The 21,223-nt window shown below is 36.5% G+C and overlaps 1 protein-coding gene across 4 annotated transcripts in view; it reads left to right on the top strand.

Moving 5' to 3' along the window:
- The window catches only part of RBMS1 (RNA binding motif single stranded interacting protein 1), a 151,304-nt gene that overhangs the window by 126,593 nt on the left and 3,488 nt on the right, over window positions 1-21,223 (top strand). For 2 of the 4 annotated variants that reach the window (XM_051787673.1, XM_051787676.1), the window contains exons 7-14: window positions 4,109-4,224; window positions 5,100-5,149; window positions 5,244-5,337; window positions 8,578-8,628; window positions 10,821-10,931; window positions 11,599-11,679; window positions 12,932-13,016; window positions 15,829-16,547. In XM_051787673.1, the coding sequence (XP_051643633.1) occupies window positions 4,109-4,224; window positions 5,100-5,149; window positions 5,244-5,337; window positions 8,578-8,628; window positions 10,821-10,931; window positions 11,599-11,679; window positions 12,932-13,009 (581 nt within the window). In that variant the 3' untranslated portion in view covers window positions 13,010-13,016; window positions 15,829-16,547. Of the gene's footprint in view, window positions 1-4,108; window positions 4,225-5,099; window positions 5,150-5,243; window positions 5,338-8,577; window positions 8,629-10,820; window positions 10,932-11,598; window positions 11,680-12,931; window positions 13,017-15,828; window positions 16,548-21,223 lie in introns of those variants that run through there. The other 2 variants (XM_051787675.1, XM_051787674.1) reach the window with 2 other exon arrangements.

The raw sequence follows: 21,223 nt of genomic DNA, 5'->3' as shown, positions 1-21,223 counted from the left end.
CACAGCCTTTGGCAAAAGTTTCTAACTCTACAGGCTTGCTCTATCATTTAACTGATGTTTTAATGTCAGAATTCATTAAGGCCCATATGCTTTGCACTAGAAAATAAGCAATGAAAGTCAATAAAAGATACAGTTTAATTGAAAACTGACTAAAAGAATAGTATTTTTCAACTATTTTATTGTATTTTTTTGTATCTGAAGGCAAGGTTTATTGAAAAGTTGGTAAAGGGAGCCGTGTAAGTCAAGGGTGTAAATACAAATTCCAACAAAGAACATCAGTTTTGTTCTTGTATTTATAGTATCACCTGCTATGTATTTGGGTAAACACTGAATTAAGAAAGACAGAATTCTAATGTAGAGATGTGAGAAAGTGTGTACAACAAGGAAGAATTTACTCTCTGGACTAATATTGCATTCATATCTCTCTTCTGTAAAAATATTAGCCCTAGAGGAGGATGATTTGGGGCAGGAAGAGGAGGTCAACCCTTTCCACAGCCAAATTTTAAGGCCCCGACCTGCTGTTAAAGAGCAGCAAAGCTCACAGTTACAGTTACAGATTGCCTCCATAGCTGCAGGCATCCACAAATTAGTGAGAGTGTTGGTTTTCATTAGATGTCAGAAGAGTGGGCATGTAAACATGGTGTCTTAGCTGCAAAAGCTTAAGTCCATTCTATGTTGTAGTCTTTTACATCAGCTCTCTCTTAGCTGTGAATGCAATACTCTGTCTTTCGGTCTTGCACATGCAGACAAGTCACCGAATGATTAATGATCTGCTTCATCACTGGGCCTGCATAGTTCCCAACAATTAAACAATAAAAATGACTCTCCCTTCCTTCCTGGACTACAGAAGATTGCTTGACTAGTCTGTACAGCTTGTTCGAGTTTTTTGTTCAAATATGTATATCTATTATAAACATGTTCTTATGTGCAAGAGAGAGAATATGTTACATATTGGTGAAAAATATAACAGAAGGTAAGCTGAAGAAATAAACTTCAGATTTAATTTTGGAAAGAGTAAGGACTATGTTCATTCTTTGGTGGGAGGGAGATCAGTAGATCATACTTGGCTCCCACGAAGGTTTATCTCCTTCTCATGACCCTCCATCCGATGATCATCAGTCATTGTGTTGTTGAAGGAATGGACACAGTGGCATTTGGGTCACATGTATGGAAGAGCAGCCAAAAATTGCAGTTAGGCTTTCAATTGGAGCAGTCCCTGCTGTCAGCATTCAGATCTTGAACCAGAATCAGGGAAGGCCAATGCTATAGAGCCTGTTCACAACAGCTGATGGTATTAAATAGATGATCTGCATTGTTTTTCTTAATGTGAATTGGAACATTCACAGCATTTGGCCTCTTTCATGGGTGCAGTGAGGAGCAAGAGAAGGTGGAAGGTCAGAGAAACAAGGGTTCCCATGACCAGATCCATGTTCAGTAAGATGGAGTACTAACTTCTGGTAATCACAAATTAATGCCTTTTTAAGTGTGAGTTTTTTCATTGCTGAAGGTTTTGGATATTACATACGCAAAATCCAATTCATGTGGATAATTCTTATTCCATTTTTTCTTCCTCTTTAAATTTGTCAGGAGAATTTTTACAGTGCCCTATAGAATATGTTTAATCATCTAAAATTTAGCTGTTTTCAGTTATCTACTGACAAATCAAATTTATTCTTAAAATAGGTTTTCATGAACATTTTATTCAACAGTTGGACAGGTTTAGTCTGATTTTTTTAAAAGATCTTTATGTTGAGACAATAATGGGAAATATAAGCACAAATAATGCTTTCAGAGAAGTATTTTACAATTCCTTATGGGGATTTTTAGTGAAAGCATAATGCAACATTAAATAAAACATTTGCTACCTGTGAGTGCTATAATACAGAATCACAGGGCTGGAAATGTTTAGGTACTTTCTGGTGTCTTTCTAAGCTGTTCTCATGCCAGTTTCTTTTGATTTCACCCAAAATTTTATAGTGTGTATTTTTGAAGTCACATATGCTCCCCACAAAACTAGATTTTGAAATAACATATAAGTAGTCAAAGATACTCAAGTTGAGGAAGAGCATTTTTTAAAGACAGTTAACTTCAGTATTTGGATCTCCACTCTCTGTTTCTGATGATTTTTTTTTCCTCACTATGTAAAATCAATTAAAATAATTTCATACATGAACCTGACAATTTTATCCATATTGACTACTGTATTCTGAGATTAACTCCTTTTATTTCAACAGAAATGTATGTGTTTAAAATGCTTTGTGCTATGACAAAGTTATTGGGTCATTGGCTTTTATAAAGTAACATCAAAGTGTCCATCAGCGTATGGATATAATACCTTTTTGCCCCAAGCATGCCGAGACAGAAGTCATTCTGCATGATGAAAGACCCCAAAGCAAAACTCAGTTCTGGGAATGCCAAAAATGCCCTCAGAAATGCAGGGTTTGGAAGATAATATTCTCATACTTTGGGGTTTCTATTATTTCCTTGTTCATTTACCCCACCATCCATAGGTGTCCAATACTTTTTCCAGTGTCATTAGCCTAAACTTTTCCTGGTTTATTTTATGATTATAGTCTTTTAATTACCATTCTCTTTAGGATAATGTATTTTTAATTAATTCCATTGTCATGTTTAATATTATAGTCTGACTTTCTTATATTAAAGTTATTTGCCTACTGTATAACAGCACACAGGTAAGAAAGGTGCAGGTCTCTGACCTATATGGTCAATGTTGGAGACGAGACAGGGAACCACACACCAGTTCTGTCTCCCAGTTCATGCCTTTTTTATAGAGAAGGTAGAAGTATAACCAGAGCTAGTGTTTTAGCTATGCCATTCAAAGCCAGGGATGACTTGGCTGTTAAAGCTAGTTTTGTGTCAGAGTTTTGAAAGTCAAAGTCTTTGTGAGATTATGTGTCTGAGGTTTTCAATTACAACCATCTTTTGCAAATGCACACAGGGTGAAGAGACATCAACACTGACTATGGCTATAGTAATAGATTTTGGTGAAAGTTTTTCTTGGGGTTGTTTTTTTTGCAGGTGGCCTTCCCACCCCATGTGTTTACTCTGCATTTGGAAACTTGTATGTTTTCAGGTCCAGCCATGTCTCATGAAGATGTTTCCAAACAGAGAATGACTGGAGGAGTGTCATGGTAAAGCTTAGACAGCTCATGTGTCAGGAATTATTGGCAGAGAAGCACTCACATCCAAGTCATACCAGTGCTTCCACCCTGTGATTAGAGAGGGTGTGGTGTGATGTAGCAGAGCTGTGCTTCAGCCATAGGTACTTGGAAACATGGAAGCTAGTAATAGGGAAAGAAAGAATACTATGCAAACTTTTCTTTTCCACTGCTTCAGTTCTGACATTAAAAGTTGAAGTCATGTTCAGGAATTATATTAGGCAAAATAATAATAACAACAACCAAACCAAAGCAAAGCAAACAAACAAACAGAAAAAAAAAAGTTTGGTGATGCTGTTTCATGACAGTAAGCAAAATCCCAAAAGAACAATATTGAAGAATTTCTAGTTGCACTGTGTGTTCTTTATAGAGCAGAGATTATGTGAGTGGACAGCTGGGACATTTTTTCAGTGTAAGGTGGCAGGAGATAAAGGTGCCCACTCCACTTTGCTGGCTGGAGTAAGTGGAGGTACTGTGCCAGCTCTTCTGGCTATTCTGGATGAGCAGAGCACTTTCAGTTTGGGGACATTACTGAAACCTCCAAGGGTTGGGGAGAATATGTTATAGGCCTTTGGCCAGATTTGTTCTCCACCCTCTTTAGACATACCTCCAAGGAGGCAAAGCTCAGAATTCGGATGACAGTTCTTGTTCATCCCCAGACCAACAGACACATACTCAAGATAAACAGACCATGTTTCTTTCCAACAGGTTTTAGAGCAGTAGTTTAAAATCAAAGATATAAGGCATTCCAGATGTTTGTGTGTGGCAGCTGTCCTTGTGCTATGCAGAACAGATGTTGATGCTGTAGTGTGAGTCTGTGTTATTTAACTGCTGTATTGGGAATATAACTTAAAAACCATACCTCATTTGGAGAGCTGAACACCTGTGTAAAAATGCTACTTCAACTAATTTTTCTTCTTTCTTCTCAGTTCCTGCAGAACCTTTATTGTGCAAGTTTGCTGATGGAGGACAGAAAAAGAGACAGAATCAAAATAAATATATACAGAATGGAAGAGCATGGCACAGAGAAGGCGAGGTGAGACTTGTAAGTCCTCCCTTCAAGCTTTAGTGTGGGTGTGCAATAATGAATACTTATGAAAATGATAGGCATTGAGACTTCTTGGCTTGGGTCTTTGGCATATTAACAATGTGCAACTAACTCTCACCTGACAGTTTGCAACTCTATAAAAAAATATTAAGTGTGTCTTTCTTTAGAGGAAAAAAGGCAAAATGCAAAACACTGAATCCTACCTCATGAAAGTGAATAATAAAATGTCCTTCAAGTTGGTCATATTATAAACTTCAGCTTTCTCATATTATAAAACTACCAGAAACATAACTTTATTTACATGTAGTAAATAATCCTTTGATCTATACAGCGCTCAAATGCACATCACTTTCACAAGATTAACATAGTATACCAGTGCCATGCAGCATTAATTTCTTTTTAGTCAACAGTTGTTTTTAATGTTCAAGATAATATTTTCATAGAGCTGCTGTGGTTAGAGAGCCTAGACACCTCATTTGTATTAGACAGGAAAATTCAAATGTGTCTTCTGAAAAACTGCACTCCCCATTCATATAGTTAATATATTGTAGGCAACACCCTAACATAATCATCTGCATGCCCTGACTCTCAAATGTACACGTGTTCTTTTAGCCAGGTATTTCCCAGGTTACATTTTGTTCCTCATGATGGGAACATGGAAACTTGTATTCATAGTCAATATCGCCAATTCTCTTCATTTCTCTTCACAGTATATAATTACTTCTGTCAATTAACCTTTCCCTAAGTTATGGTAATAAACTATTTCAATACAATTTTTCATTTAAAAATAATACAACTAAAAAAAGAGTAAGAGAAATAATTTATGATCAAAATTAATTTTGTCAACTCTATTTTTTCTACTTTTTTTAAAGGCTGGAATGACACTCACGTATGATCCAACCACAGCTGCTTTACAAAATGGGTATGTTGAATAATGACACAGTAATTCAAAAAAATGTTTGCGTTATGAAAGATGCAGAGAACTGGCATTTAATAAATATTTCTGCATTTTCTAGATTTTATCCATCACCCTACAGTATTACAGCAAACAGAATGATCACTCAGACATCTATTACGCCATATATTGCTTCTCCAGTTTCCACATACCAGGTTTGTATTTAGAACTTAGGTGAAATGGTTCATTGGAGCTTGTGTTTATTTATCACTTGTTACATCTGGTTTTATGAATTCTCCAATAATGTTTCATTTTAATGAATTGGCCTCTTCGTGCTGTACAGCATGAAAGTGACAGCCTTGAAACCAATAGTGTGTGTGTTTTCAGGAAGCACAGCAATTTAATGAGATGCAGGATGTCTTGCAAAACAAAGTCTCTTAACTTCTGCTGATGGCTAAGGTATTTGTAGCCACTTCTGCATTTTATGTCTGAATTTTCATTTTCTCTCAGTCAAGTTCTTTTAATATCAACAATATATCTTTAAAGTAATTACTCTTTATTTAAAACCTTCTTTATTTAATTAAATTAATTTTCAAAGATATGTTTCCATGCATTTTGATTTTTTATTTGTTTTGGTGCAGAAAGCCTGACAATAATGAGTTAGCAGTTGTACAAAGATGGGTACAGAAACTTGCTTGACATTAGAGAAGGAAATTTGAGAAAAGATTTCAGAATCATAATTACTTCAGCATTCAAATTCAGCGGTTTTCTGTTAGGAGTAAAGTATTTAATATCCTAGGACAATGTTTCTAAACCAAAGGCTACTTTATTTTGAACAACATATTAAAACATAAATCATTGACATTTTTTGGTTTTAGAGCCCAGCCCAAAACTTTCTGAAGGGGGATTTTGATAGGTGCCATCTTGAGCCCCATAAGGGATATTGATGAACAGTTCAATATACTGGAAATTATATAGAACAGTTTTAATACTTTGATATAAATCTCTTAGAAATGCTCAATTTTAAGGCATCATACATTTCAGTTTACAAGCAACTTGCTTTTAATGCAACTAGTATGGCAGTCTTACATGTAGGCTCTGCAATTACTGCTTGAGATGTGTCAATTATCCTACTGTACACAAAATCATGAGCTATTTTGGCATTTTACTGCTTTACACATAAATGAAGTAAACATCAGTGATTCAGATCATAAATGACCAAAACTAATTAAATTTAGAAAATTCTTACCTCTCTATGTCAGGGGAAGGAAAACTGCCTGTTTGCTCTTTAGTGAGAGTTGTGCTGAGTTTTCTGACTTATTGTGTGTAAGAATGCATTTGGAAGGCTATGTAAAGGGCATATAGAAGGCTAACAGAGGCACTGTGGGCCATTTCCTCAGTTTTCTCTTGCAGAATTTTTCATTTAGCCTTCCATTCCAGGTGAGAAGAATGAGGAAGAATTATCTAATATTAGTTTGGAGATCTAATGCCTTCTTGCGTGAGCGAACTGTTGTGTAGGAATTAAAAGTGTTCTCCAGTGCAAAGGGCAGCTGGATTATTTTTATATTAATTTCTGAGGTAACTTATGCAACACAATGTTTGCTCTCAGCAGACAGTACTAGTACTGTATTTTTCAGTATATTGAATCATTCTGCTTGGTACAGCAGATCTCAGAAATTGCAGTAAGTTCTTACCCAGAAAAAGATTCCAGTAAAATTAGCTGCTACCCTTTATTAAAATATAAATTATTTATCCATATAAGACTCTGATATTCAGAATCCAAGCAAAAGCTGTGAGTTGGCATGGAAACATACTATTTAGGAATACAGTATTGTTTTCTGGGTTTATTGAGATAGGCAGACCACAATCCATTATGTTTCCAGAAATGTAGTTAGCAGTATTTCAATATACATAGCATGCTTAAATTATTGTGGATGGAGTTATGAATATCATTATGTTAGAAGTGCCACAGTAATTGGAATTGAAAATTAAATTGAAGTATTCTGTACTGTGGAGGAAGGAGGTTCTTGGCCAGAAGAGTTTCACAATTTGAGTATTAGTCACATCATTACTGATTACTCTCACTGAAACCTGCAGCATTCCGTCTTCTACAGGTTGTATCACACAAGCATGATTTATTTTTTTTTTTCTTTGAGGCATGGTATAACCTGCTCCTAGATTTATTCTTATTAAAGGTAAACAAGTTTAATAAAGTTTTAGCTAGTGTTTGTTTCTGCAACTCCTGTATACCCAAATGACTATACTAAGCCAGTTACTACGATAGTGTGAGTAAATTAGCCAAAGTTTTAGTCAGGGTGTACCAGTATTTTTGCCATTAAGATTTTGCCTGAGGAAAGGGAGTGTTCCAGTCTTTTCCATTCCATTTTTGAACTCCTGTTTGCTCTTTTCCTGATTAGAAAAGAGAAAAAAACTACTCTGATTTGAAAATCAGTACCAAAAGGAGGCAAGAAATATTTCCATCCTCCAGAAAATACCTCATCTGGATTGTTTTCAAAACTGTGTGTCTACCTGTCCTGTTCACAGGACTCTGGGAATGAATGGTTGAGGTGTTAACAGGGCTTTAAGCGTCCAGCAGCAGTGGTGAGTCAGTGTGCAGTGCAAGTCAGAATCCTGCCTTATCCTACACACCTATAGCAGGTGTGGAAGAAACATTTTTCTTACTTTTAATATTTCTTGCAGCACATTTTTTCAAAGAGCTGTTGCAACCAGGTCTTTTTAACTAGGATAACAGTATAACCTATTAGTTTACCTTTTTCCTTTGCTATGCAAAGTTAGGCATGCTACCACAATTGAAGTATTTGGGTGATCACTGGTTTTGGAGAGAAAATGCTTGTTGCAAGAGAGTAGGAATGCTCATCAGATCCTTCTTTTCTTCCTGTGCTTTGGGAATAACATACTGCAGTGTCTTGGAGAAGAACAGTTCTCCTAATTCTTCTCTTATTCCCAGAACAAGATTATGGCAGAATTCCTGATTTCTTTTTCACTTGTGAAAATACAATAATTTATTTTATTCTGATCACACTAGAAGGCAAATGATGTTATACCATCTGAGATCCCAATTACTTTTCCACAAAGGAATTTTGAAGACATGGTACCTCCTTTTTCAACATAGCAGAAATCTATCAATCATCTATTTGAATCCTTTCGGTGTACTTGATAAAGTTTCTGAAACCTGCACTAAAAACATAGTATATTTTTCTACAAGGTGTATGTGGTATATTGTCTCCAAATCTTGTGTCTGATTTACAGGTACAATGAATCCATTTTTTATAGAAATCAGTGTTGTTCCACAGAGTGACTAATTGGATTAAAAAGGTCAATAAATAAGGGAGAGGGCTTGCTAAGATGATTTATTAAATTTTTACTATAACTCAGTTGGAGTATTCATGAAAAGGATTAATAAAATGAAAAATGAAATACCAATTTTGTTCTAGGTTCAGAGTCCTTCTTGGATGCAGCCTCAACCATATATAATGCAGCACCCAGTAAGTTTTTATTCTTCTCCATTGTTGTGTTACTCATGATATAAATACTTTACATACTTTAAACAACAGGAAGTAGGTCTATTCCTGCCAAGTTACTTTTAGATTTGACAATTACATCGTGACCAAATCATGGATCAAAATGAAAGGTGAAATAAAGGTAGTAAACCTGAATTGGGGCCTCATTTTATCAGGTAAAATAAAAAAAGCTACCTTCAGACTATCAAGGTGATGAGGACCATTAGAGTTACCACATCAGAAAGAGGAAAATTTGGTGGGTTTTTTGTTTGTTTGGGATTTTTTGTTGGGTTTTTCTTTGTTTGTTTTGTTTTGTGGTGGTTTTTTTTGTTTATTGTATTTTTACTTTAAAAACACTTTGCAAATATCAACGTTATACAACCTGTTTACCCTTCAGGAGCTGAAATTAAAGACCCAATGTTTTAGAATGGGTCTACCATAGTTCAGACTGGATAATTTGTGAAAGACAGACAGATGTAGTGATATATATGACATTATGGGCACTCGGTTGAGAAAACCTGCATAGCCTGTTCTGGCTTCACCACTCAGGAGTAATGCTAATCTCCCTACACTTTTGTCTGTACTAGACTGTCAGGCATTCTAATCTATACTTTCCCGTGATATTTTGCTTCTTATCTATGTCATTTGCCAATTAAGTACCATTATATCTGACACTTACTAAGTTTCTGAGATGAGCGTTACTAGTAATACCAGGCACTTTAATATATGCACTCCAGTAGTTAACAAACACGTCTGTTTCCAGATATAGAAAGGACATGGTCTTGACTTTAATTAACCTCTCCATGCAGATTATAGAATGTAAGTCTACTTGGCAGAACATTTTCTTCTTGGGCATGCAGAAAAGGCGATGCTGAACCAGAACACCCTCTCACACACTTAATTGTTGTATTTATGGGTTTTGATGTTAAATACACACACAACAGGTTTTAACTTCCCTCTCTATCAACACAGATTTGCATAAAAAACATATTGCAAATCATGCTGGGAAAGACACAAGTTGATATGTTATAATGCTATAAGGTATATTAGTTGCACAGGTACACACAATGAGATTTCAAGTTGAAAATAAAGATCTAGATTCTTGACTGGAGGTGAGTTTTGGCCCATGTGAAGACAGGTGCTGTCTTGTTCATTTGCTTTACAGAGAAGTCTGCAGTCCACAGACAGGAAATTCTTTCAGTATTTGATGTGCCTATGACTCATTTCATCTACACCGATCACATGGTTGTTTTTCCAACTGTATTCTATACTTCTTTTTATTTTCTTTTTTATTATTATTTTCTTTTAAGGATTAGTTATTAATTCAAAATATTGGCTTTCAGTACACCGCAATTATTTCTGTTAATTTTGAGCCTCCGTGAATTTTAATCAACACCTTCTGCAAGCATAAGTCAGGCAAAGTATTTGGAAATGTGTTTTTGTGGAACATGATTGGTAAAATGAAATTTCTTGATAATCCTGTCTCAGTTAACTGTGAAAACCTTACGAGTGTGCCCTCCATATTTAGAAATCTTGAGTGTTCAAAAATTCAATGTATAATTTTTATGAAGCTAGCGAAATGGTGCAGAAGTGATAGAAATGTCATCATAGCAGCTAGTATTTAGACAAAAAATCAGCATTGCTAACTCACTGTTAAAATCTGTGTGCTAATGAACCCAGCCACTAAGTAGGGCAGCTGTTTTGTGTGTGAACATCACGTGTGATGGGTAGAATTCTCCCATCACAAATGTTACTCCAAAGCCCTTGTTCCTAAATATGAGATAGAAGTCTCTTCCTAAAGCATGAAATTCCAAAGCTTAAGCTAAGTGAAACTGTACCTGGTAATGTGTGCATATTTTTGCTTTCAAGTTGGCATCTGGTTAAACTCATATTTTACAAAGCATTTTCAGCAGGTCTCTCAAGTGCATTGCACATCAGTTGCATGTATAATGGGAAGTCAATGACTGTCTTACCCCATTACCAAACTGCAAAGCACAGATGCTCGAGTAGAATATTTAGAATGCCTCAGATTTGCTTTTCTGAGTCAGTGCCTGGGATTAAGGATAGTTCTTGTGGTATATCCCCTCGGAAGGACAGTCCATACTTTGACTATCAAATAAAAAATGAAATTAAAATGTGAGTGTTGCAACCATTTCTTTCCATCTCTGTTTTAACAGGGTGCTGTACTGACTCCCTCCATGGACCACACCATGTCACTACAGCCTGCATCAATGATAAGCCCTCTGACGCAGCAGATGAGTCATCTTTCATTAGGCAGTACTGGAACAGTATGTAGCAATTTCATACAAAATAGAACTTACACAAGCAGAAAATACTGTATGTAGATCACAGTATGCCTGTGCAGCTTGCATATAGAAAAAATTAATCCTTTTAAGTCATCTTTTATCCAATAAACTGCTAAGAACTGTCTCCGTTTTTAAATAATACTTAGCAGTTTTTATTGAGTCTATTAGCTGATCAGAAATTGGAAATGAGTAAATAAAAATAGATCAAAGCTAATGAAAGGAGCCCGGGAGGTAACTTCAGAGTTGCATCAAAAAAATTAAAATAGTTGGTTTTACTCTTCGTATTCCTTTCCTCAACTCTGATCTCCTGAAGTGTGGAACAGAAAGTAAACCAGAAGAAGAGATGCAGGCTAGCTTCTAAACTGCAAGACCTTTCTTTTCTGAGCAGATTAAAAAAAGAAAATGATTGGGACTAACAAAGAAGGAAAAGTCCTTTACATGGTCTTTGAAGTCTAAATTTGAATTTTCTCAAAATAGATATGTGAGTTTTCTGGAAAGCCTGTTGATTTCAGACACAAAAGTCTTTCTCTCATGTATGTTGCTTTAGGGAAACAGTCAATATCTATTAAACAATATCATGATAAGTATTTTGAATACTCATAAATTTACACTGGGCTTTAACTCAATGTAATGGACTCTGTCTTTCTAGTACATGCCAGCCACAACAGCTATGCAAGGAGCCTACATCCCCCAATACACACATGTCCAGACAGCAGCAGTTCCTGTTGAGGTCAGTATATTCTATCAAAGAGCAGAGATAAGAAATATGATTATGATTTTTTTTTTTTTGGCCAGGAAAATCAACGCTTAAAGGCAAATACTGTTACTGTAAATGTACCGTGAATGCAATTTATATTAAAACTATAAAATATCATTATTCTCAACTAATATCTAGTATTATAACAAGGAATGACCTGTACTTATAGCAGTACAGTACTTGGAGCAGTCTTCTCTATGAGCATAGCTCAGGCAAACCTTTTGTTTTGTGAAACCTAACTCCAGTAGGAACAAGACAGGTAGTGTATTGTATTTTTGATCTTTCATTTAGTTTACCTGTGAGAAAAATTCTCTACCAACAGACCATGATTGTAATTTTTTGCAGAGAATCCTGATTGACCCTGGCAACTCAGGTTTCTGTGCATAATTGTGTAATAAACCCCTCCATTGAAGAAGCTTATTAGTCTAGTTGGAGAGCATAACTAAATGGTAGACCATAGTTTGTCTACTATTTTGACTTACCTTACACCCTTTCATAGGTCAGTACTCCTTTACAGGAGCTAGACAAGATGCACTGCAGCTCTTGTATCCAGAATGAGTGCTAGACAGTCTCTTATAGAACCTCTAAAAAAGATACATTTCATTTCAAAACCTATTTGTCCAGAAATTCCAGAAGTTGTGTGGATCAGTTTGGTTCATCTGCCCATATTGATCAGAGAAGTACCTTTAGTAATTAGCTCTGGCTGCCAAAGCACTCTCAGCTGAATTATTCCATGATTTCTGGGCGGTCTGGGTGCAAAGCCCCATCTACAATTCTTTGTGTTGCCTGGTGCCAATCACATCACAGTACTCATAGTGATGGCGTTTGTATATGTGGCAAGTAGATCTCATTCTTCTCGCTGCCCCTCAAAAAGAAAGGGACAGAATGTTCTTTTGCATTTCCAGATAGAAAATATTCAAGCAGTTATTTGCTCTCTCTCAGTGTATTTATTTCTATAATGTCAAAAGTTTCAGGATTTTTTTTTTAATTATCATCAAAGCAGCTGAGGAAATACAGGGTTTGCATGATCATTTTATTTCTCTTGTTTGCTGAAATGTAAATCAATGTAAAGTTAACACCTCAGATTTGTAATACCTCAGTTGAGGAATGCTAGGAAGGTTTTAGATGTGAACACTGTTAATTGCAGAAGTCACGTTGAAATGCAGATTGCTGGTAATGATACCTGATTTTGTGTCTCATGGCTCGTCTTCCTTTTTATTTGCAGGAAGCCAGTGGTCAACAACAGGTTACAGTAGAGACATCCAGTGACCATTCTCCATATACGTATCAGCAAAATAAATAACCGTGAGGTAGGGGCTCATCCTGTCTCATGAAAGATGTAATTCAAAGATACTTTATTTCATAACTTACAGTACTCTGTATTGAACTCTTTTTTTATTGTCATATAAATAGTCCTGATGATAATATCTGGGGACAAGAAGTGAAATTAGTTTGAACTTAGCCAGAGTCAGAAGCCAGGGAAGGAAACATGGGATCCAGAAATGAGTTAATAAATTATGAGTAATATTGTTTTAATAATTTCTATATAGCATAACTGGATTATGTTGGATTTTAATTTGTTCATTTTAGCAGCATGTTGTATACAGAATAACAAGAAATTAGTGCAAAAATATGAGAATCAAAATGCTAAAGGGAACTGTATTGAAAGACATGCTCTAGTTCTGTGGTACATATAAGGTTAGAAGCAGCTTTGCAACTGATTTACAGACCACAGGCAGGGAGGTTGTCTGGTAGAAATCCTTGCTGACCTTTTCTCCTGAAGACTTCTCTGCTCATTCTTTTTTCTAGGAAAAAGCAGTTTTGTCCAGAATTTTGTCAATTAATTTTTAATCCATGTCCTTGTTTGGTTCTAATTCCAGAGTTTTGCTTTCCTACTCCAGGTTTCCTCTAGTTTTGCTTGCATGACCTTTTTTCTCTTTCTGTAGATTTCCGTCCTGAAAATGTTGCTTGCACTAATCATTTCCTTTTCCATGATCCATGTTTTAAAATTCTGGAATTTTCTTCTTTTTTAACTCATCTTTTTTTTTTTTTTTAGTGCTTTTTAAGCTGGGCAACTCGACTAAATAATTTTTTACATCACATTCTCTAAGACCTCACACTGAAAAATTCCATTCAGCTGCAATTATGTGCTAGAGGCTGTCTTAGAAGGGTTTTCCTACAGCCCTCATGGCATTTGTTAGATACTGAAAAATCGTAATCAGTTATGTGCTATAGTTGTGTGATATTCTCTCTAAAATATATTGATCCAAGAGAACATTAGGCATTACCTTTGATTCTGCAGGTCAGCTGTGCTATTTGACAACATTGCTCTCATCCCCATAGTTGGCATAACAGCTTCTTATATGTAAAGATAGAAACAAACCAATGGGGAAACTTGGCAAATTCAACAGATGGCCCAGCCTGCATAGCACAGCATATGACCTGTGTTATTCCTGTACTCTGGCCAAATGCTGGCATCTAGAGAAAGCCCACATCCTTGATTTGCTTCCAGGACAGGCAGTAAGCAAAGCCACAGACTCTTCTCGTTATCCATCTCCTAGTGCTAAAATCATGACTCCTGCACGTTTCCCATGCCAAGGCAGTTGCCTGGTGTTAACCGCTTTTCAAGGAATTATTTGTTTTGCCTTAAGTCTTCCCTCTGGGCATGTAAAACCTCCTTACCAATAGAGATCTGTGGTAGACAGTGAGGCGTATTCCTGCATGTCATATCCTCATCCTGCCTCTCTCTCCCAGCCTGTCAGTATCTTTCCCATAGACTGAGACCAGGCAGGAGGAGCAGCCTTAAGTCTCCTGAAAGGATGAGCTGTGTTGCCATCTGAGACGCATTTTATATTGATGACTCTGTGTAGAATTCCAAACTCTGTGAGCAACTCTGTGTGTTTGCTGTAAGTCAGTTCTTCACGTCTTATTCTTCAGAGAAGCACTGTTACCTGTATTTGTATGCAACAGAAGCCAGTGAAATCTGTGACAGCAGTGGCTACAGCAGTGGGCACGTAGGGAAGGTTAATATTACTCAGGTGATTTCAGCCTCAGAGTATGGCATTTGGTATTTCTGTCCCTGGAACATGCTGGTACTTGTCTTGTTTCAGACAGGTGAAGGGGAGGGATTTGACCGATATTTTGTGCCCTAAATACAGGGAACACTGCGGTCTCTTGATTGTTGTAGCTTTGTTACTCTTGTCAAACTGAAACTTCTTTCTAAATGCACATGCAGCACTTTTGGGAATGTCCTATTTAAAGTCAATATACATATTCCCATAAATGAGGGGTAAATGACAACTAGCGCATTTGCACAAGTGGATGCAGTCAATCAAAAATACACAGCACCTTTCCTTTGGCAGCTACATTTAATAACTTCATAGCTTCTTTTCAAAAAGTTGCTCCTATGTGAAAAATAGTCAAACGGACTTGAAAAAACACCCCCATTTTATATGCACCTATTAGTGTACAAGCCTTAAAATACCATACTTTGCCTTGCCTTGAGAAATTAAAAAATTGTCTAAACTTTTTTGTCATTAACTGGCAATATAAGCCAATACAGTACATGGCAATATAAGCCAATACAGTACACTGAGAAGTCTGCCTTCAAATTTGATGAGCCCTGAATTGCTGTTCAGTATTGCCATCATGGAGGCACAGTAGCTATCTCTGAGTTAGCTGTTGTACGCAGCCTCCCTGGGGCTGCACTGAAAGAAAGTTGTGTTCCTTTTCCAGAGATCAAAAGCCTTGGAGATGCCACAGGAGTAGCATACTCAACCACTTTTGGTCAATTAAAAGGAAATAACAATAACAAAACAAAAAAGAAGGGAAGAGCTTTGAGTGCAGCCTCACAGATCCCCAGTGGGAACTCTGCATGCTGAGCAGTTATTAGAGAAAGAGGGGGAAATACAGAACAGGCTGTGTCCTGGCAGAGAGCCTTTTCCTGGGAAGGGCCGAGAACCTGGAGTGCCGCCTATGTTACTTCTCAGGTCTATACTCAGATTCACTTAGTCTTCTCTCAGCTGTCTAAAATAGGAAATTATTTAGTTTGGTGGACAGCTACATTAGAAAAAAGGCGTGTGATTGTAATTCCACTCTAGCTCTGACCTTTCTGTGTTACAGATGTCCAGTGTTGACCTGGCCTGGAGAAGGGTGCAAAGGCTGAAACAATCATGGATTTTACTGATCAATTGTGCTTTAGGAATTATTGACAGTTTTGCACAGGTTCTTGAAAATGTTATTTATAATGAAATCAACTAAAACTATTTTTGCTATAAGTTCTATAAGGTGCATAAGAAAAACCTTAAATTCATCTAGTAGCTGTTCCCATGAACAGGTTTATTTTAGTAAAAAAAAAATTTTTATCAAGTGTTATGACGCAAAAAAAAATATTCAAATTTCTGGGTATGCACAGATGACCACGAAGACTTATTCACGTGCATGACAGAATTTGTGTTTTGGGTTATTTTTATTTTGTTTGTTTCTTTTTTCTTTTTCTTTTTTTTTTGTATGAAATGGATTTTCTGAAGTTTAAAATAGTAAAACATCTAATATGATGTTCTGTGCTTGCAGTGTGTGAGTGTTGCTTTAGTGCAGTGTTGCAGTTACAGTGTCTGGTCTTTTAGCTTTCTGTTTTTCTTTTAATGTAGTGTGAAGTGTCTTATCCTTTTCTATAAATTCCAATTTGCCTTAAATCTTTCAATGCTGTAGCTGTTTCAGTAAGTAGTCCAAACTAATGGTGTAGAACGCTTTGACCAAATGAGCTGGTCTATTATGCCTTGTAAAACAGCAGCATAGGGCTTTTAAAGGTAGTCAATAAAAATTGCTGAAAATTTGGCTTTTTTAATGTGTAGTAAGTGTTTTTAATGATTTTTTCACATAATATGTAAGGTAGTGAAATGCAAGAGGGGAAAAAATGTTTTGTGTGAAACACATTTTCTGACTGGGGAAATTTTAATAGTATAAATTGTTTGTAAGGCCATATGCCAATAGTTCCCTCTGGTAGTTTGAATGATTTAGGAACTCTGCTGTATGATGCAATGTAAAATCTTTTTTTGCCTTTTTTCAGAAACTAACTTGATGTTCTAGTTTTAGCATAGGTAGAATAGGGAGTTTGGGGTGGAGATATCACCGAATGTTTTTGTCCTTCCTTTATACTAATGATAGTGCTTTAGGATGAGGATTGTGCTGAGACTTAGCAAACAGAAAAGTTGCTATTACAGCAAAATGGCAAAAGCTAAAGGACTCGTTTTTCAAACATACGCTGAGATCTAAGTAGAAGCATAATTGATTGGGTACTAGCTCTCTATAGTAGGTAAATAAAAATAAAAAGACTTGGCACTTTTAAAAGGTAACTTTACCAAAGAACAAAGAGCCAGTAACCAATAATTCTGATTTGTCTCAGCATTGCGTCTTCTGTACTCTTTATTTTTGCCGGACCAGTTTGCGGTTAGGAGAATGTGCCTTTTTTGTACATTTGCATTTAGGTTTTATAATTTTAATTGATGTATGGACACAAAAGCATGAAGGAAGACTTGGATCCAAGCAGTGCCACACTTTACATCATCACTACAAGTGTTAAGTGTAAAGAAAACCAATTTTGAAACTATGAAATTCCTGATTCATAAATACACAGTTATTTGTACTTCACATATTAAATAATTCACTGCTACTAAAGCTCTTTATTACAATTGCATATGTTTTAAATCGAATGATAAATTAAGTTGTCTTCCAAAACTGTGTACTTCTCTGGTCAGCTGTATATGATCAGTTATCTACCTCAAAGTTTATTTCCTTTTGTATTGGGACAGGTTGCTGGCCCTCCCTGTTTCCACAGACCAAATCATCCTAGCTCAGGAGCTAGGGCTAAGCAGTTGTTTCTTTCAAGTATTTTTTAGTTTTTAAATTTTGTGTGAGTATTGGAGTATAGATGTCGGTGACATTTCATAGTTTCAAAAGTAAATTGCTGCTCTGAGAAGTGTAGATTCTAGTGAAATGCATAGTCATAAGAGATGTGTTTTTGTTTTTTCTTTTTTTAAAAAGTTGTGGTATTATTGGTTCTATGCTCCCTGGAATATTACTGCTTTGTAAAAGTCCAGACTTCCTGCAGCACCTTGCCTGTATTTGGTAACTTTCCAAACCTGGATCTCTCACTAGTTGCTATTTTTGCGTTAATTAAAACTGCAGTATGATAGCTGTGTTAGAGGGAAGAAGAGTTGCTGCCAGAAATGTCTGAACTAAGTGCCATACTCATTGTCTGGGTAAGATTTGGGAAATTTAACCTCTGTACATAAAGAAATAATCAGTTACTTAAACATCACATAGTAGACAGCCATTAAATTATAAAAAAATTAATTTATGAAGAAAGACCTTTTGTACAGATTGAAAAAAAAAAGATTTTCATAGAGATATCTATATGATCAAGAGAGTTAATTTTTTATTTTTGTTTTACTAGTGCCACAAACTTGCCAGTGGTAAATTATTTGTCCGGTTCAAGATAACTCTGTAGTTTTGTTTCCTAGGACTTGTTGTTAAACGCCAAAAGACATTTTTGAACTGTAAATTTGATTAGATTGTTAGCTTTTTTCTGTTTTATTTCTTTGAAAACTTTTGAATAAAAAATATCAAAAAAAATGAAAATGTTTCGTCTTTTTCCTTCGGTCCTTCCTTTACTGGGGGAAAACCCCAACAGGTTATGGTAAAACCTTCACGTTTATTTTGAAATCTTTGAAGTTGCTTTCTGCTTTACCGTCTAGGTTTTTCCCTCCTCTGTCTTCCATTAAAATCAAATTTTAACTCTTTCATATCAACTACAAAGTCACTCTTTTAGGCAAAACAGGAAAAGATGTATGAAAAGTATATGATGAAATGTGTGATCTGAATGCAAAAATTCTGTTGTTCTCTGTGTCAGCCCACATGGAGAGTTGTATGTAACCAGGCTTGCATGCTGTAGTTGTAAATGCTAGCCATTTTTCTAGAAGTAAAGGTGGAAATGGAGGGTCACTTTGGTAGCTCATAGTATCAGACTGCTTCCTACAAGTGCTTATTTTCCCTACATGTGCTGGCGTTGGCTGGCATACCCGGTTCTGGAGAGCAGAGGTGATACTTCACTGGAATGCAAAATGATCCCTAGTGTTGCCTTCCAGCTGCAATCTTTAAGCACTTTATTTCTTTAAAGATAATCTCTAATTTTATTATCCTTTTGGCAAGATCACTACTGCTGATGGCACGTATCCGATAGAGGACTGCTCTGCCCAAAGTAAGGCTTCGGAAAGCAAGAGAGGAAAATTCAAACTATTGTGTCTCCTCAGCCAAATGCTTTACCAATTACATGGTCTCGATGTGGCTCTGTATTGATGTGTATGGCAGGAGAGGGACTCTAACCTAGCTTTGGGTGCCCAAGAGTGCACCCAGTGGCAGACAACAGTGGCTGGGTGATCCAGTGGGCTCCTGCACCTTGCTATGGGTGCTGGAGCAGCAAAAGGGAGGCTCGCTCATCCCAGGCTGCGCTGCTCTGGAGAACCCTCTCTCTCTTGGGAGATGGTCCTTTATACATACCCGGCTTTGAGGTATCCCAAGGACTCCATCAGCCCTGTGGTGGGCCAGGCAGCCTGCTGGGGATGTCAGGTGGGGGCATGTTGCAGGCAGTGTGCGGCTCAAGCTTTCAGTCACACAATACTAGCACAAGATACTGAGGATAAATGTGTTTCCAGTGGAGCTAGCACCTAGAGGTTGGGAAACTTGGTTTACAGTAGCTTATGCAATGAAGACATCCTCAGCAATTATTACTAATGGAGAGAAAAAAAATCACACTCTGCTACTAAGTACTCGACTCCTGTAACTGAAAAAAATACCATTTAACCATTTTGGAGTCATTTAAATATTGGCCCAGTATGTTGCCTGTCTAAAATGGAATGCATAAGAAGATTAATACAGAAAACTTAAAGAGGGTTTTGTTAATTATTCATGTTTATCACCATACTGAATTAATCTCAGATCAATAAGCAGTCTTTTTGAATTAAGTATGAATGCTACCTCACAAAAGCTGTATGAAAATAGACTCGGTGCAGGATGGAAACAGTTTTTGATCTTTGTTTCCTTTTGTAATTATCCCTATGATAAACTTAGCTCTCTCACTATAATTGATAAGAATGAATGCTTTCAGATTAGTACCTTTTGCCTGATATAATAAGGTTGTGTGTATTATTTCTATCAGGCAATCTGCATTAATGCAGTATCTTTATATAATATGCTTTTATTGCATATAATAAAACTCATATTTATTACCAACTACCTCATTCAAACATTGACTCCATCCTCTTGCATACAACCTGTTTTGAACCCTACTCGCAAACCTGCTGTTAATAAATTCTTTTACCTGTTAACAAATACAGATAAGCATTATATTCATGTAGGGTAATTGTGTACCAAAACAAATGCTATGTGTAAGATCAGTGCACTGACCTTGTTGTTTGTTGGTTGTTACTGATTAGAAAGTAGCCTTTCTTTAGGCACTGAACATAATCTTTTATTTTTCTTCATTTTCTAAATTAAGTGCTCTGGGCAGGTGCAAGACAAGTAGTATAAGAAAGTACTGTTGAGCAACTGAGACCTGCTAATGACTGTTTGCATATATTGGGCTAGAATAGTTGTAGAGTAAGTCGGAGTAGTCTAAAGCACTTTCCTGGTACTCTGTGTTAGTTTTTCATGGGGAAAAAAAAATTATTAGAAAGTGCTGTTTTGCTCTCCCCTTCTAACTTTAATTTATGCCATGATACCTCTACCATACCAGAAAAACCGAAGATTTACTACAACTGTGTCACCTTAATTTGCATAGAACCATCATATCAGAGCTGCATTTTATGTGCCAGAATATTTATATAGGTTTGTGCTCCTACTCTTCCTGTGCACACTTCACTGCACTTGTTTCTTTTGCTGTGATCAACCCCTCCAAAATTATTTGCAAATTTCCACATGTGTTGGAATAAGATACTTAATCCTATCCTGTCCAGCAGTGTCTTATTGTGAAAACCAATGTATTACTTGGTGGCATTTAAGATATGTGTGCTGTTACCTTCCAAACTCTTGCCACATTGACATAGTCTTTCTACTGTGAAAGATCATCTGTATCATTCTCCAGCCAACAAATTCTGGCATTGATTAACCCAAACAAATCTGAGGCTTTTGGCTTTCGGTCTTGGTCCATTAATTCTATCCAGAATAGGGGTTAGGATATACAAAACCTATTCTGTTTGGCAACTTCTCCTCCCGCAACTGAGAAAAGCCAAGCTGATGTCAGAACAGCAAAGATTTACAGTGCAGTGACCAGAGGGAGAGTGTAAAAGCCTGCATGTGGAGTGAGTCAGTCTTTCCTTTACAGGACAACTCTAACCACATCTACCATCTGAGAAATCTGTGCAGCTCATTTCTGTAGTAAAGGAAAAATATCAAGGAAAAATACTACTGGATTTTTTTCCTTGTCCAAGAAGAAAGGCTAGATTCTCCACAGACAAGCTGT

This window comes from Manacus candei, unplaced genomic scaffold (assembly GCF_025592945.1).
Source record: "Manacus candei isolate 608988 ecotype Guabito, Panama unplaced genomic scaffold, ASM2559294v1 h1tg000023l, whole genome shotgun sequence".
Lineage (NCBI taxonomy): Eukaryota > Metazoa > Chordata > Aves > Passeriformes > Pipridae > Manacus > Manacus candei.
The sequence above is the reverse complement of the archived record's forward strand: the minus strand, read 5'-3'. Positions and strand labels throughout refer to the sequence as shown.